Here is an 18,187-nt window from a genome sequence, read left to right as displayed (position 1 = left end):
ACCATTTTACCCCCAGGCTCTTTGGAAATTTCCAACCCTTAACCCCCAAGGGGTTATTTTTTCCCCAGCACTTTTTGCAGCATATTTTCTTTAAATTGCTCTAACAGCCTTAATTTTTGTCATAGAGAGGTCAGGTTGGTCTCATTCTCTTGGAAAATGCCTGAATTATTTCAAAAAATTATCAAAAATATGAAAAAAAAATTTTTTATAGCATTTTTTTGCAAGGACGTACCGGTACGTCCATGGGGGTAAAGGGATGAGTTTTGTGAAACGTACCAGTACGTCCTTTGGGGGTAAAAGGGTTAAGGGTATGTGTAAAATGGACAATCGATAATGACCTAAGAAAGAAGTGTATTGTGTAATGATTCTACTGTTTTATTTTGATTTACTTATGGAAATTTTATTTTACAGGTGTGAGAAGGCGCTAATGGGCTGGGTGACGGTTCGAAACTGCGTAAGACTTTACACTACAGCTGATGAAATTGGTGCGGATACTTTGAGAGACCATTGTTCCAATTTGATATCAACGCATTGGGTAAGGCTATGTGTTTTGGGGTGATATATTAACTATATGTTCAATATGAAGTAAATTTTCAGAATGTTACAGTCACCCCATCATGGACAAGTTGTTTTGTGTGTAAAGTAATCATTTAACAAGAAATATAGATCAGTAATGATACCATGAATGAATGTGCAGTTCTGGTAACTGCAACAATGATAGAATATGTTAAGTACTGTATTGTACACTTTTATCAGTGTTTTATACTACAATCATCATCATCTCCTCCTACGCCTTGGTTAGATTTTGCCATTCGTCTCTATCTTGATCTTTTAAATCAATACATCTCCATTCATCATCTCCTACTTCACACTGCACAGTTCTCAGCCATGTAGGCCTGGGTCTTCCAACTCTTCTTGTGCCTTGTGGAGCCCAGTTGAAAGTTTGGTGAACTAATCTCTATTGGTGCAAAGAGCATGCCCAAACCATCTCCATCTGTCTCTTGCCATGATCTCATCCACATAAGACACTTGAGTAATCTCTTTTATAGTTTAATTTTTAACCCTGTCCTACCATTTAACTCCCAATATTCTTCTGAGGGCTTTGTTCTCAAATCTACAAAATTTATACTACAGATTTATACTTCTCTCAAATCCACAAAATTTATACTGCAGATTTATACTTCTCTCAAATCCACAAAATTTATACTACAAACACATGAATATTTTTCCTTTATCAATAATTCCGTGGGTTTCTTTCTGTTACGAAGACTTACGTTGTTCTGTGCAATGCTTTTCAGAGTGACTTCACCCCAGAAGACTTCTCTCACATGTCTGCTCCCCTCCTATATGCCATGTTCAAGTCCAAGACAAGCCATCCATTACATGCTGCCATCCGACTTCAGCGAGAAGACGTTGTGTTTCTCTACCTGATTGAATATGATGCCAGGGTAAAGTGTTACTCTTGAATTTTGTGCATAATTAAGCTATATCTCTCTATAGGTCAATCAAATGCAAATGGGAATTTATATAGAAAAACAAAGGGAAAGCTGTATTCTTAATTTGTTTTATCATCTTCATGATAGGGTACTTAACATATCAAATAAGCTACCCTATATCGGCCCGGATTTGACCGCCATCTTGAAAAAAAGGGCGACTGAAAACAGTTTTTTGCAAATATCTCGCGTAATAATGATTTAATTGGCAAATGCACTGAAATACAAATGATGTTATGTAAAATTCTTTGCAACAAATGCTCAGTAAAAAAAACATAATAATGCACCCCTTTATCAGCCTGGTTTTTGGCCGACATCTGAAAAATTCATTTTTTTTTAAACATCTCACTTGATAATTATTTTACTGCCGATTTCCGGGCAATTGTATCGAAATACAAATGGTATTTTTTAAAAATTCTCTACAACAGATGTTCTATATATTTGTTTATTTATTGCATGGCTTTAATACTACAAGCACAAGATGATTCTTACAGCTTTATTAATGGTCCCCATTACATGAAGTACCTAGGAGAATTTTCTTCTTGTTCTAGTTTAGAACAGACAGCAAATACTTACTGGCAGAGTTTCCACCCTTATACCCAACCATCCACCCAAAGTGCATAATTTATAATTATCTGAGCTTATCTTTACTCCTTCTTGCACTACGAATATTTCTAGCATTTCATCTGTGGAGTCATCACAGTCGTCCTTGCGCATATTTACGTCAGAATTGGTATACTATAACCCTTTACATGACACTAAGTACAGAGCATTTTAATCTTGTCTTTCTACAACAGCAACTGGCTGTCTTACCTCCTTTAAGACATGTGCATAGTAATGTTTAGAAAATATAGAGAAGCAGGGTCTTTATTTGTAGTTATTTCGGTTATTTATGGTTATTTTTATTCCCCGTAAGCTTCCAATGCAAATCCGTAGGTGGCAATTTAATTCCTAAGCATTTCTGAACTTGGAGACCAGTAAATGGTGTGAAATCGGGTATCTATGAGAGGCAAGGAAGCCAAGCTAGATGGACCTTTACTCAGTGATTTGGGAAAACATTGCTTCTTAGGTTGCCGAGGAATTCACATTCTTTGTTCCAGTACAACTGAAGGAATAGAGGTTTTCCTGCTGCAATAATCTTTGCAGGATCTGCTCGTGGTTACAGGACTTGAATACGGCTACATGTTCCTTCGTTCTTATCTAGGAGATTTACAAAGTTTCCCTTGTTTGTAAAAGGCAGAGTTGGTATCGGCCTCACTAAATGCATGCAAAAAAGAATGCTGTGTTTAATGAGTGATCCGCACTGCATTGAAGCTTGTGTGTATAGGATGTTCACAATTTCCCTTTACTTTGTATTTGGGCATCTGTTATTGTTATTCTGCTAATGCAGTCAGGATTATCAAAAGGTCTTTATCTACTCCAACTTTGTTACCAAGTCAGTTTTGGAGGATTCTTCAATGGCTGTACAATATTAAAGATTGCTGTAATGTCTCTCCATCTTCATTGGCTTGTTTTACAATAAATCCCTCGGTGGTCAACTGTGTGGTGAGCCTTATGATAAGTCTGCTCTGAATTTGCCTGTTAGAAAGAAATTTACTCTGACTTCTTGTTTAAAGGTTTAAAGGCTACTCATGAATGTCAGAGGCAAGAAACAGTGACATTGCCCTATCAAGCAGGACAATGCCATAGAGACTGACCATATATACAGTACGTACTTATTATCAGCACCCAAGCCCCCTCTCCACCAAAGCTAGGACCAAGGAGAGCCAGGCAATACCTGTTGATGACTTAGTAGATAGACCAATAGGCTCTCCCAAACCCCCCATCCTTAGCTCACAAGGACGGTGAGGTTGCAGTGACCAAAGGAACTAATGAGTTTGAGCAAGACTTGAACCCCAGTCTGGCATTCACCATTCAGGGACCTCACCACAAAGGCCACCACAACCCTATTTCAAAGTACTAGACCCAAAGTTTTGCCGTGACACCATTAATCTTCATCGTGATGATGATTTCATCAAACTTATAGAGCACATTTTGTAGTTCTTTATTGGCAATCAGCGTAGAATCAGTCTCTTATAAAGTTGCATGTAGTTATTGAAGGGAAGAAGTTGGGAAAATTAAAAATTTTTACCACTGAGAGCTTCTGGAGAGGAAGCAATATAAACATCAGGGAATGTTCATAAAAATAATTTATTATTTCTATACTCGCCTAATGTTTGTTTACATGCCCTCACGCCTCCGAATTCACTACAGTAATGTCGTAAAGTGGATAATGAATTATTTCGACTTTGAGGCTGAAGAAGCTATACGACATGCACAGCATGTTACTGTGTTTAGGGCCTGGTAAGTCTCATTACTTTATTAGAGGCATTAGTATAATGGAAGTACAGTTTAGAAAACTGGAAATCTTTCAATTTCTAATTGGTAACGTCGACATACGAAAGCAATATGAACATCAGTTTTATTAATAAAATTCTGTTAATTCATAAACATAATAGTGTATGTAATGTATACAGTAAAGTACTCTAATACACAACCTGAAAGGTTTGTAGCATTAGATGAGCATAGTTTGTTATGCAAATTTTTTTTTCTTATGATTTTGTTACCCTCTTAAACTAGTCAGCTGCATCACCCATATTTTTACATCATGATTTTCTTATACTAAAATAGAGGTATATTACTTGGGATTTTTTTTTACACCAACAATAGGTATCCTAATTTATGAAAGAACATTATCTATTTATCTCATAATTTTGTTTAAACTAGAGTTGTTCCAACACGAATACTTACCTCGAACTACTTTCTTAGGAGTTACCTGTAATCTCCTCTTTACTGACCAGAGTTTTGTGTAGGATACCCTCAATCCCGTTTTCTATGGAGGCCTATCCCGGTATTAGAGAATGTGCCCCGAGGGTAGGCTTTGCGCTAGGTCGAGGTCCTCCTGGGTCGATAACGCCAGTAAGTTCTCTGGTCGCGACGTGTCACCACGTTGCTCTCATTCTCTATCGATCCTTTGTGTGCGTCGCGTGTGTCCCACGTGTTTCCCGCATGGTACCTTGTGTTCCTGTGTACTTATCCCTTGTGTTCCTGTGTGTTCACCCTCCACCCTTGTGCCTCCCCAGTGTATTCCTTGATTCCCTGCGTTCCTGTGTCTTGGGTTTGTGCGTTATGGAGCAAATACGCCGTTGTTCTGGGCCTAGAGCCGGTAAATCGTGTGGAGCGTTCCTCTCCAAACCTGAAGTGGACCCTCACTCTCTTTGCTCTTCCTGTAGGGGCAAGGTTTGTTCGTCGTCAGATACGTACCCCGAGTGTGTGGGTTGGAATGATATCCAGTGGGTGCGTTACGGAACAAAGAAGAGGAAATCTTCAAAACGTTCACCCAGGAAGGCTAGTGTTACTTCGCCGCTACTGTCGCCCAGTGAACGGTCCGACGGGGCTTCTGTCTCGCCTTCCCCTACCCAGAGTAGGGGCCGAGGTAAGTCCATCGTGGGGAAAGAACCGAGCGTTCTTCCCCAAGAATCTAGTGAATGTGCAGTGGGGGTTGCGGGTCCTTCTCGGGCTAGTGAGGAGCCCGGTTGTGCGTCTGGAGACTCGGCCCTTGTGCTCGGGGGGCACGTTTCCTCCGATGACCCCGTGTGGGGTAGTAACGTTGTTTCTGTGTCTTCGCCCCCTTCGTGGGCCTGTGTTTCAGGGTCTTTGACAGGCGGCGACAACCAGGGTAAGTTAGGTTCTGCAGGGAGTGATGCCTTCGGGTGGAAACTTCCTAAGACACCGGGTAGGTCCCCTATGCGGATGGAAGAGGGCCTGGATTCCTGGTTCCCTAGTGTTGGGCGTCAAACCTCGTTCCCAACCCCGCTCACAGAAGTTCCCGAAGAATTCCTGCAACCTTCGACCTCGGGCACGCAACGAGTCGCGAAGTCCCCCGCGGTCCCCGCTTCCGCCCGCCGTACGGTAAGTACAGTGACGTCGGGCTCTTCAGAGGAGTATTGCTCGTCGGGTGAAGAAGCCAGGAGGAAGCATCGCCGTCGGAGGGAGCGGTCCAGGAGCAGGCGTTCCCGTTCAAGATCGCGTTCCGGATACAGCAGGAAACGCTCCCGTTCTCCAAGAAGAAAACACAGAAGGAGTAAGTCACCGGATGGCGATTGGGTCTTCGTACCCCGTGAAGCAGAGATACGTTGTTCCCCGGACCGGCGGTCCAAGGATTTCTCGCCAAGGAGACCTCCCTCCAAGCACAGTTTTGACCCTCGCAGGCAGGTTCGCGAGAAGGACTCTACATGTAGGCATAAGACCGCGAAGCCTCCGGTTCACCCCGCCCAGCGGGGGGAATCGCGCTTCCTTACGGGCAGCCTGGATGAACCAGCCTAGCTGGTGCGGCCCTCGGGTCGGAAGGAACGGTTCCCGCTGTCGGGTCAGCCCACGGGTTCCGCGTCCTCGTCCCCCAGAGACCTTGAACGGACACTAGTCCTCGCTGGGTCGGCGATGCCTGGGCTAACCCCCGCCCCTGGTGCGGAAGCCTCCGCCGAAGAAGTCCAGTACCTCGGCAGGGCAGTGCCCCTTGTACCAAGAACAAGACGCCCGGTGGGGAGGGCTCCCCGACGGAGGACTCGGCCTATAGAAGAGTGATTGGCCTTATTAGGAGGCATCATAAAATAGAAGAACCAGCAGCTACCGACGAGGACTACTGGAGGTCCAGCCTTATACGGTTAATGCAGGCCCCTACCCAGCCTAAGACCTCTCTGGCTCTCCCTCTATCCCGGGATCTCGTCCCAGGACAAGAGTACGTGGACAAAGTGGTGGCTAGTAATGCCGAAGCCCCAAAACTCAGAGTTCTTCTAAATTACTCCAGGGGCTCAAGACTCAAGGCAAGGTCTATGTACCGGAAGGGTGTCGACCAGGACCCTGCAAAGTAGAACCTTCTCTTGACATCCTGGGCCAGGGCGCCTCGGAGGACAGAGCCTCTTCAGCCCCAGTTTGTTTTTCTCCGTCGGAGGCCGCCATGATGGAAGAAATGTCGAGGGACCTGGTGCACGTCTCCTCTTGGCTGGACTGGTGGGCTTCCACCCTAGTAGGGGTGCAAGCCACGTTTGATCCTACAGACCCGGAACAGCAAAACCTCCTGAGGGAACTTATCACCTCCGGGGGCAAGACGCTAAAGTTCCTGACATACCAATCTCTCGCCCTGACAGCGAATTGGGTACTCCGCAAGAGAGACACCATCCTGGCAAAGGTGTCCCGAAAGGTCCCAGACAGGGAGGCGCGGGCCATGAGGAGCCTTCCCTTGTGGGGTGACTCCTTGTTCCCCTTAAAAGACTTAGAAACCATTACGGAGAAGGTGTCTAAGAGAAAAGATTTAAGCACCCCCAGGCCTACGCTACAAGGAGACCGCCCTACAAGAGGTCAGTCTCAGACAGTGCCGCTACGGCTCAGGCCTACCCTAGCATGACGAGGAGGGAAGCTCCTCTTCCTCCTGGTCCTCAGCACCTCAGCCCCCCCGTAGGGGGGCCCCAGCAGCTTCAGCCTCCTTTAGGACAGGTTATTCTGCCTCCAGGAGAGGCCGTTCAGGCCGCTCCTCCAGAAGGAGATAGAGTGGGAGGCCCCCTATCCCTGCCCAAGCCTCAGGTTGGGGGATGCCTCAGACTATTTTGGCAAGCATGGAAGGCTCACGGAGCAGAGCCCTGGACAGTGTCCGTACTGAAGGAGGGCTACAGGTTACCGTTCTTAGCAGAACCACCCCCTCTAATCCCGGCCAGCCGGGCGGAGTGGCTGGTACCCAAGGACCCGTTGAAGAGGACCGGCCTTCAAGAGGAAGTGCCCTCCATGTTGGAGAAGGGCGCCATGGAGGAAATTCTACACCCAGGCCCGGGTTTCTACAGTCGTCTGTTCCTGGTAGAAAAGGCGACAGGGGGGTGGAGGCCGGTTATAGATCTGTCGGCTCTCAACAAGTTCATAAAGAAGACAGACTTCAAAATGGACACTCCGAAGTCAGTCCTACTGTCCTTGAGGGAGAAAGATTACATGATGACCATAGACCTCAAGGACGCCTACTTCCAAATTCCGGTCCACCCCTCGAGTCGAAAGTTTCTCCGAGTGAAATGGGGTTCCCAGATCCTGCAATTCAAGACCCTTTGCTTCGGATTGTCAACAGCGCCCCAGGTGTTCACGAGAGTCTTCACGACTGTCTCAGTGTGGGCTCACGAACGAGGCATTCGCCTCATCCGATACCTGGACGACTGGTTGCTTCTTTCCTCCTCGAAGGACCTCTTGAAGGAGCAAGGAATGAAACTCCTCCAGTTTTGCAAGGATCTGGGCATCGTGATCAACCCGGAAAAATCAAACCTATCCCCCTCCACCAGAATGACCTACTTGGGGATGACTCTAGATACCATTCTGGGAAAAGCCTTCCCTTCAGAAGACAGAGTAAACAATCTTATGGAGATCGTTCGCCCGTTCCTATCGGGGCGCCCCAGGAGAGCGAAGGACTGGCAAAGACTGATAGGTCATCTGGTGTCGTCGGAGAAACTGGTTCCCCAGGGGAGAATCAGACTCAGAGCCGTCCAATGGAACCTGAAGAACCTCTGGTGCCAACTGGACTCGCAACAAGTACTAATCCCAGTCCTACCAAACACGAGGCCCTCCCTGGAATGGTGGCATTGCAGGTCGAACTCACTCAAGGGGATGCCCTTCGCGAACGACCCCCCCGAGTTACTACTGTTCACAGACGCCTCCAACCAAGGATGGGGGGCCCATCTCCTCGACGAGACAGCGAGAGGAACCTGGATGGACGGGGAAAAGGAACTCCACATCAATGTCCTAGAGTTGAAGGCAGTCCAGAAGGCTTGCCTACACTTCGCAGATCTACTAAGGGGAAACACTGTGGCGTTGATGTGCGACAACGCCGCAGTAGTAGCATACATAAAGAAGCAAGGAGGTTTGAAGTCGAGGGAGTTGTGCGATCTCACCATAATGATTCTAGATTGGGCAGAAGCGAACCAGGTTGTGTTATTAGCAAGGTTCATTCCCGGGAAAAAGAATGTGCTGGCCGACGGTCTCAGCAGAGTGGGCCAAATAGTAGGGACAGAGTGGTCCCTCCTCCCAGAAGTAGCCAAGCTCATCATCCAACGTTGGGGTTCCCCGGTGATGGACCTCTTAGCAACCAAACTGAACGCTCAACTCCCCGTATATTGTTCCCCTGTACCAGATCCGAAGGCAGCCTTGGAAGATGCCTTTCAGCACAGGTGGGACAACCTAGATGTGTACGCTTTTCCCCCCTTCACGTTGATAAGGCAAGTGCTCAACAGAGTAAGGACAGCCCGAAACCTAAAGATGACTTTGGTAGCGCCCTGGTGGCCGGAGAGAGAGTAGTTCGCAGACCTAAAAGACCTGGCGAGTCAACCTCCGTGGCCACTCCCCGACAGGTCAGACCTTCTACACCAACCACATTTTCTCAGATTTCACGACAACCCACAGTCTCTACGTCTTCACGCCTGGAGACTATCGAGCGACTCCTGAAGAAGGAAGGGTATTCATCAGCTACTGCTAAGAGAATGTCGCTATACCTGAGAAGGTCTTCAGCTGCGGTCTACCAAGCTAAGTGGGCCTCCTTCACGAAGTGGTGCGCTTCGAGGCACATTAAACCCCTCAAAGCCTCAGTCCCAGACATAGCGGATTTTCTGGTATATCTCAGAGACAAAATGGGAATGTCAATCCCAGCCATAAAAGGGGCCAAGTCTTCCTCCTGAAGGGCATCGACCTGGGCTCCTCTAGGCACATCGCGATGCTTGTCAAGAGCTTCGAGAAGTCCTGCCCCCCACAAGCAGCTAGGGTGCCTCAGTGGGACTTAGCCAAGGTCCTGAAGATGTTGAGTGGCCCCCCCTTCGAACCTTTGAAAGATATCTTGGACAGGGATCTCACTCTCAAGACGGTCTTCTTGCTGGCCTTGGCGTCCGCTAAGAGAGTAGGAGAGATCCATGGGCTGTCTTATGACATCTCTCATTCGAGGGGGTGGAAAGAAGTATCTTTCAAGTTCGTTCCTTCTTTTGTGGCGAAGACCCAGAACCCAGCTGTCTGGGATCCAAAATTCGAAGGTTTCTCCATACCAGCCATCCCTAGGACGGGTAATGCTGAGGATTTAAAATTGTGCCTGGTCCGTGCCGTTAGAAAATACCTTGAAAGAACGGCTCATCTCCGGCCAGGCATCAAGAGCCTCTTCGTCTCCACGGGTGTTACCAAGAAACAAGTATCCAAGAACACCATTTCCTTCTGGTTGATACAAGTTATTGCCAGGACCTACAAGGAAGAAGATCTGGCCGTGCCAGGCGTCCCCAGACCTCATGACATCAGGGGTCTGAGCACGTCCTTAGCCTTTGAGAAAAACATGGCAGTGGGTCAGATCCTTCGGGCAGGTACTTGGACTAACCAGTCGACTTTTACTGCCCATTACCTCAAGGACTACTAGAGGAAGTCCTTAGACGGGTTCTCCATTGGGACAGTCATCTCCGCCCTCCAAGTGGTTTAACGGTAAAAGCCCCAGGCTCAATCGCGGATAGCAAACCGGGAGACACAGGTTCGTTTTCTTTCATCCTCCCCAGTTGTTCCCTATCCTCATCGGAGATAACCATCTTGTACCATTGGATAACACGTTCTTCACAACTACGTTACTGGATGCAACATCAGAAGAGGTTTTTCAAAGGGTGAGTACTTAGACACTAACGTGAGCTCTTTGTGTAGTTACCCTCTCGTCCGTTTTCTAGTTTGTACCGTTATACCTAGGCCTCTTGGCCTCCGCTTACTGGGTCTGCAGGTCAGATTGGCACTCCCGCCTCCTAAAGTGTAAGTCTCCTAAGAAAGTAGTTCGAGGTAAGTATTCGTGTTGGAACAAATCAAAAATTTTAAGTAATTTTTATTTTTCCTAACATACTTACCGAGAACTACTTTCGGGTAATGGTCCTCCCTTCCTTCCCCGAGTGCCTCTCTACCCTTGCAAGTATTGTGCTACATCATAGAACTTACTGGCGTTATCGACCCAGGAGGACCTCGACCTAGCGCAAAGCCTACCCTCGGGGCACATTCTCTAATGCCGGGGTAGGCCTCCATAGAAAACGGGATTGAGGGTATCCTACACAAAACTCTGGTCGGTAGAGAGGAGATTACAGGTAACTCCTAAGAAAGTAGTTCTCGGTAAGTATGTTAGGAAAAATAAAAATTACTTAAAATTTTTTATTTTTCTTTGCTAATATTTTTTATCATTTTTTTATGTAAACAAACCTGTAACCTTGAGGTACAATAAATGAAATTATCATAGGAAATTTGGACTGTGCACCATACTAAGTGCATAATGGTAGATTTAATGGGTAAATAAATGTATATTAGGGCATACTGATCTACACTGCTCTCTAAGTTGCATTAAATAGTTCTCACAATTGACATATAATCTAAAAAGTTTTTAAACAAGAGGGCTTTACATTCCCCTTAAATGGGAATCATTCTTAAAAATTCCTGAATATTTTCATCTCTCATCTGTTGCTTATATACTGAGGGATAATTATCTTGGATTTTAGTTTGGCCTTGATAACTCTTGGGTATTACCATAGCATCTTTACCATGATTTTCCACTGTCTTGGGTCATAACTCTCATGCTGGACGGTACACTCAGGCACATTATTCTATTTGTGACCTTATTTACTATCCTCACTGGTTTGTTTTCCCTGTTGGCCAGGGCACCAGCCGCCCATTAAGATACTATTGCTAGAGAGTTATGGGGTCCTTTGACTGGCCAGACAGTACTACATTGGATCCTCCTCTCTGGCTACGGTTCTTTCCCTTTGCCTACACAGACACCGAATAGTCTGGCCTATTCTTTACTGATTCTCCTCTGTCCTCATACACCTGACAACACTGAGATTACCAAATAATTCTTCTCTCAATGGGTTAACTACTGCACTGTAATTGTGCAGTGGCTTTACTTTCCTCTTGGTAAGGGTAGAAGAGACTCTTCTAGGAGAAGGACACTTCAAAATCAAACCATTGTTCTCTAGTCTTGGGTAGTGCCATAGCCTCTGTACCCTGGTCTTCCACTGTCTTAGTTTAGAGTTCTCTTGTTTGAGGGTACACTTGGGCACACTGTTCTATCTGGTTTCTCTTCCTCTTGTTTTGTTAAAGTTTTTATTGCTTATATAGGAAATATGTATTTTAATGTTGTTACTGTTCTTGAAATATTTTATTTATCCTTGTTTCCTTTCCTCACTGGGCTATTTTCCCTGTTGGGGGCCCCTAGGCTTATAGCATCCTGCTTTTCCAACTAGGGTTGTAGCTTAGCATTTAATAATAATAATAATATAGCATCTTGCTTTTCCAGCTGGGATTGTAGCTTAGCTAGTAATAATAATTTACTTTTCTCACTGGACTAGTTTTCCCTGTATGAGGCTTTGGGCTTATAGCATCCTGCTTTTCCAACTAGGATTGTAGTTTAGCTAATAATAATAATGAAAAGATTTTTTGGGATATAAATCAAACTATGTTTAAAAGAGTATTTTTTTAATTCATTTTTCATTTAGGTTCACAATTATAGAATCATTATGACAAAGTAAGAACTGTTGTTATAAATCTAAGGAAAGACATTGAGTTCATATTCACCCAATACTATTACTGGTAATGGAGTATTAGTAAGACACCATGTTCTGTACAGGCAGGACTAGAAATATGATTATTAGCATTTTTTTTAAAAACATTCAATATATTCCATATACACATGTTAAGGATGGATGGTGGGGAGGGAGTGAGGAGGGCTTCGGAGGAACCTGTAAAGAGGGAGGAGATTGAGAGAGAGGCAGAGCATTAGGTGGCGATATAAAGTGAAGGATGATGTAGAGAGAAGAGGTTTGGTGGAAGATGCCTTTGATCGAAGGCATTGGAGAGAGCGCATCAGGCAACTTACACCTTAATGTAGGGATAACGGTGGGGAAGATCATGTTTTTATTCCATATACACTTATTAAAACAAGGAAGCCTTTTGTAAGGTACTACAGTATCAAAAACTGGTGGTCGAATGTGAAGGCTTAAGATATAAAACCCCTTTAATGAGGAGAACTTGGTGTTGAAAAGACAAACTATGGGAAAATTTTTTATGCCACAAAACAAAATTTACGTGAGAGTTAAATATGCAATATCAGATATCTGTAATGTAGATATTTAACCTTTATATTGGTTGGTAACTAAATTATTGCACATTGTATAGCTGTCCAGTTCATTGTTAGGACACTCAAGTTTGTTGACATCTCACGAAATCTTAGAATTACCAAAAAGCTTGGCTGTAGGATTTTAAGTTTTTATAGTTTTACTAACGAAAACACTTACAGTAGTTGAAGGGTGACGGTTTACAGCGAAGTTAATTTTATTGTCAAATATAGTATGGTACCTTACATTAACATGGGGTATCTAGACACCTCTGTACATTGCAACATTGCTCTTCAATATGGCATATTACAAGCACAATCATACACATGCATGAATGCATAAAATGAAAAATAATACAAACATACCATGTAGCTATAATGCTCACCATTGTCACAGGAAAAATTTGATAGCACTGTACACCTACAACACTGCAATAGAAAAGGAACTCCCTTCATCTCCACAGGGACAAGATTTTAGCCCACCATAGGCTGGCCAACTTTGATTTGACACTTATATACCAAGCTTTAAGAGCAAAAATATATATAACACGAGTTTGCTAATATGGTTATAGTAGCATTTGCTTATGCGCCAAGCACCTTTTATGTAATCACAGTGTGTACCTTACAATATACAGTATGTTTCGTACAATTAGAGCAATCACAATTAATGTTGTTTGATATTAAGCTACCTATAATTTCACCGTTATTTCGTTGCACTCGTCAAGAACACATCCGATAATTGTTAGTGTATATTATTGTAAGTAAACATACGGCTAGTAGCAAGAGATTAGATGTTTGATGGTTTGATAAAACGTTGTTACAGAGGTTATAACTGCAGTAGCAGTACTCAGACGAAGGAGGCTTGTATGCACTTTTATGTTGTATGCAACCCTCTTTGACCAGGCCTGCTTCAGCGTAGCGAGCATGATCCGTAGTGTTAGGCGTGCAGCCGTCCATTGTGGTAACCATCACATTTTCTGAAAAAGAAAGATTGATGTACATATTAAAGTTTATTTGGAAGCATTTTCAAATGTTATCACCCAAACTTAAAATTTATGGTTTTGCATTAAGCTATCCCTTATAAGGTAGGGTATGTGACAAGTTCTCTCAGCTTCATTCTATGTCATGTATTTTCTGTCGTTCGTTCGCTCGTTCTAGATTGTCAGGAGCTTTCGCCCCAGATTTAAAAGTCCCGGCCTACAGATTTTCTTTCTGAATTCCTGTGTGAATTCCATTTTGGCCCAGGTTCTCATATACTGTATGTTCTTCATCATTATATACTGGTTGGTGTCCTGCCTTCTCCATATCGACCATGCCTCAAGTATTATTCCTCTCCCCTTTACAACACTGAATTCATCTCCATTATTGAGATCTTTCTTTATTTTTCACTTTCTGGGAGACTTGTCTTTCATATTTCCCAATTTGAGAAAGGATTATTCTTGATTGCAAATTTACTTTTGAGAAATGCATGTGGTGTCTTTCTTCTTCAACTTGTTAAAAAATTGAGGAAGCCTTTTAAGATTTTCAGTGGTCCGTCTATCCTGAAGAAGTATTCTAACTTTAAATCTACCTTGTTTCAAGTAATTTTCTCCTGTCTGGTCTTCAGTTGTTGCCGCTCGTCTTAATTTATCTCACAAATTTTTGCAAGGCTACTAAATTTTCTATTTCTGATGTATATATTAATCTCCAGCACCATCATTCATTCAGTTCTTTATGCATGTATGTAAGATTTTTCATAATTCGGACAAACCTTTGCATTCAAATTGTTCTTTCCAGACAGTACCATCTGGTATGTAGTACATGTACAGTACTATGTATGCAGTTAATTCTATGTCTTGACTTCTCCATCATAAGGCTCTTTACGACACAGTTTTCTGTAAATTTTATTCCAGCTGTGACCAGATTTTGGTATGAGCTTCCTAATCAGGCAGTTGAATCATTGGAACTTTAGTAGTTCCAACTTGCAGCGAATGTTTTTATGATGAACAGATTGACATGAGTCTCTCTCCATAGTCTATATATGATAGATATATTTTAACGTTGTTACTGATCATCAAGATATTTTATATTTTTTATTCATTACTTCTTATTTGTTCCCTATATGTCCATTACTCAATGGGCTATTTTCCCTGTTGGATCCCTAGGGCTTGTAGCATCCTGCTTTTCTGACTAGTGTTGTAGCTTAGCCAGTAATAATATTGATAATAACTAATCACTTGAATTGCTCTCGTGTTGAATGTTTTTCTCAAGAAATTGTCAGTCCACTGATATTAAAGTACGTATTCTTGGAGAGATGATTGATGAAAATTTTGTTGTGATATCCCAAATATTTTTGGGATTTTTATATAGAAAACGAAGCTATTAAAGATTATAATTGTCTTATGAAGTTTCCAGTATGTAACTGTATTAGTGTACCTATAAATTATACGAAAAATATGTTGGCATATTTTGCAAATGTTTAAATTAGCACCATGAAACTATGAGTTGAATAAAGGCAAATGGTTCAATTCTAGGAACAACATAAATAATAGACGAGGGTTTAGTATCAAAGAGAAAGTTGTACAATAGATACCGATTGTATTATAGAATAAAACAATATCATGAAAGGTTTTTATAGTTACATATCACAAAAGAGCATATTTTTTTGTATTGGTGAAAGTTTCATGTATTTGTGATTAGCATTTCAAAGTTTAAAGGTCACGCATGAATGGTAGAGTCAGGGGTCACAGCTTCAAATAACGAAACATTTGTATAACAAAATCATCAAGGATAAAGAAGTTATGAATTTTTTAAGGTTGATTGTATGTATTCAAGAATTTATTGGAAAAAGGTAGTAGGTATTTTTTTTGCTTTTCACAGAATAGGAGATAGAGAGATAATAGATAATGAAGTAGGAATTATTTTGATTTCTGAGAACAGCAATTTTAAAGTTTTTCATGGGTTTTGGAATGGCTTTAGGAAGCAAATCTAAAATTCTTGTTTGCATGATAATAAGCAAGATCACATATCAGGTAATATTTGAGAATGCGTGATACAGTACTGTACTTTTTTTTCAGTATGCTATTCCATCCAGTATGAATACATTAGTTTTATAAAGTAATTGAGCTCAATTGAATAGAAGAATAAGCAACTTACCTGAAGATAACTGCAGTGTTATCCTTTGATATATACACAGTTTTGAGTCTGGACAATGCATGATGTATCGCGGCGTCCCGTCGAATTCAGAGCAAGGGTACACGAACCGGTTGTGTCTCTTCACACGTTGGTTGTTGTGGACACATTCGTAGCATTCTATGCTTTCGACCACTGAAAGTATATCGAGGAATGTAGAGTTGAAGTCATAATTTCAGAATGTATTAAATACCGTAATTCAAACTTTTTTTTCGGTATGCACTCTCAGTTATTATTATTATTATTATTATTATTATTATTATTATTGTTATTATTATTATTGTTGTTGTTGTTACCCCCGCCAACGAAGTTGGGAGGAGGTTATGTTTTCACCCATGTTTGTCCGTTTGTCTGTGAACAACTTCCTGGTCCTAATTTTACTCATAGAATAGTGAAACTTTCTGGGATTATTTGTTATGTTGAGACGTGGAAGTGATTCAATTTTGAAAGTCCTAGGTCAAAGGTCAATGTTGAGCAAAAGGTCGAGAAATATGCTGCCGTGGCGTAGGTCTTCACTCTGAGTGCCTTTCTAGTTATTATTATTTTTATTATTATTATTATTATTATTATTATTATTATTATTATTAAAGGGGTGGAGTCAAACTTGACTCCTAGAGAGCTGGTCCGATTAAATTTGGGAGATAAAATATATATCAAATCTTATTAATAACAGAATAACTTAGAAATTAAAAACTATAATAACTAGATATTTTAATTTTTAGAAATTAAAACCTATGATAAGTAAATATTTTAAATTTTTAGAAATTCAAACGTATGATAACTAGATATTTGAATTTTTAGAAATTTAAACCAACGATAACTAGATATTTGAATTTTTAGAAATTTAAACTAACGATAACTAGATATTTGAATTTTTAGAAATTAAAACCAATGATAACTATATATTTAGATTTATTTATTGAATCTATGATTCTTAAAAAATACACCCAGGAATTGATAGAATAGTATATAGTTCTAAGAGAAACATAATGTAATTATACGCTGTATAGATCATTGTGCACTGATAGCCGTGCGTATTGTTTACAATAAACATATTCAAAGCCGTCACCATTTTTTAATCGTTTATTGTTAATTGTTAGAGTTCTCTTGCTTGAGGGTTCACTCGGGCGCACTATTCTATCTCGTTTCTCTTCCTCTCGTTATTCTGAGGTTTTTATCCTCTAGTTATTTTCAAATTTTTTACAGTTTATGTAGGAAAGATTTATTTTAATGTTATTATTGTTCCTAAACTTCTCTTGCAGTTTTTCCTTATTTCCTTTCCTCACTGGGCTGTTTTCCCTGTTGGAGCCCTTGGACTTATAGCATCCTGCTTTTCCAACTTAGGTTGTAGCTTAGCAAGTAATAATAATAATAATAATAATAATAATAATAATAATATTATCTGTTGTAGCAAAGACGACTAATGAATTTTCGTCTCTTGAGATGAATGGATTCAGAAATCGACTTTGAACTGGTAAACATCTATTGTTTACGCATTGTTTACGAATGAATGAAGGGTAATTACTGACACCAATTCAAAGAATTGAAACAATGCAACTTGAACTTTGAAGTTATTTTGAGAAATTTCATACATTTTTATGTTGGGTAGGTTGACGTGAGTCTCTCTTCATTGCTTATTCATGAGAGATCTATTTCAACATTGTTGCTGGTCTTATGGTATTTTGTTTTTTTACTCATTACCTTTCGCATATAGTTTATTTCCTTATTCACTTTCCTCACTGGTTTATTTTCACTTTTTTTATTTACAGTATTTCCTTATTTTCTTTTTTCATGGGGCTATTTTCCCTGATGGAGCCCTTGGGTTGTAGCATCCTGCTGTTCCAACTATGGGTGTAGCTGAGCTAGTAATTATAATGATTATAATAATAATAATAATAATAATAATGATAATAATAATAATAATAATAATAGTAATAATAATAATAATGATACACTCATATATATATATATATATATATATATATATATATATATATATATATATATATATATATATATATATATATATATATTTATACACGTGTGTGTATGTGCACGCATGCAAATATAGCCTATATAAATCCATCAAACAAACAGTACACACACACCTGGCAGGAAGAACTGCAAGCCAACGACCATAAGAGGCATCAGAGTCGTCCATTGTGGCACTGAAAAGGCTTGAAAGCAATTTTCTACTGTGGATAACATTCTTTCCTCTTGTTGCCGTCTTCTACTCCGGGGACCTTCTCGCTCTGCGATGAGGAAACTTTGGTGATTACTGGAGGAGCCTGGGGGAGCCTGTGAGGAGAAAAAGTAATTTGTAGTATGCTCGAAAAATACTTGAAATCGTTTG

At 41.4% G+C, this 18,187-nt stretch overlaps 2 protein-coding genes across 2 annotated transcripts in view; one reads left to right on the top strand and one right to left on the bottom strand.

The window, feature by feature from the left end:
- LOC137656936 (rabankyrin-5-like) overlaps positions 1–1,489 on the top strand; it is a 30,160-nt gene extending 28,671 nt beyond the window's left edge. The window contains exons 5-6 of the mRNA XM_068391293.1: positions 412–535; positions 1,299–1,489. Of these exons, the coding sequence (XP_068247394.1) occupies positions 412–535; positions 1,299–1,466 (292 nt within the window). The 3' untranslated portion in view covers positions 1,467–1,489. The remainder of the gene's footprint in view (positions 1–411; positions 536–1,298) is intronic.
- A 10,560-nt stretch (positions 1,490–12,049) lies between these two features.
- On the bottom strand, positions 12,050–18,130 carry LOC137656935 (uncharacterized). The gene is made up of 3 exons (XM_068391292.1): positions 17,943–18,130; positions 15,799–15,969; positions 12,050–13,640 (listed from the first exon to the last, which is right to left on the bottom strand). Exons 1-3 carry the CDS (start codon positions 18,040–18,042, stop codon positions 13,384–13,386), a joined length of 528 nt encoding a protein of 175 aa, XP_068247393.1. The 5' UTR covers positions 18,043–18,130; the 3' UTR covers positions 12,050–13,383.
- Between the last annotated feature and the right edge of the window lie 57 nt (positions 18,131–18,187).

This window comes from Palaemon carinicauda, chromosome 18, assembly GCF_036898095.1.
Source record: "Palaemon carinicauda isolate YSFRI2023 chromosome 18, ASM3689809v2, whole genome shotgun sequence".
Classification (NCBI taxonomy): Eukaryota; Metazoa; Arthropoda; class Malacostraca; order Decapoda; family Palaemonidae; genus Palaemon; species Palaemon carinicauda.
This window is presented reverse-complemented; position numbering and strand designations above follow the sequence as displayed.

Bases quoted from the DNA above. Each gene is read 5' to 3' on its own strand.
- LOC137656935 (XM_068391292.1), bottom strand. From the start codon at position 18,042: ATGTTATCCACAGTAGAAAATTGCTTTCAAGCCTTTTCAGTGCCACAA. The intron at 15,970-17,942 runs GTGTGTGTGTAC...ATATACTTTCAG, and splicing joins CTTGCAGTTCTTCCTGCCAG to TGGTCGAAAGCATAGAATGC. The intron at 13,641-15,798 runs GTAAGTTGCTTA...TTTCTTTTTCAG, and splicing joins AACACTGCAGTTATCTTCAG to AAAATGTGATGGTTACCACA.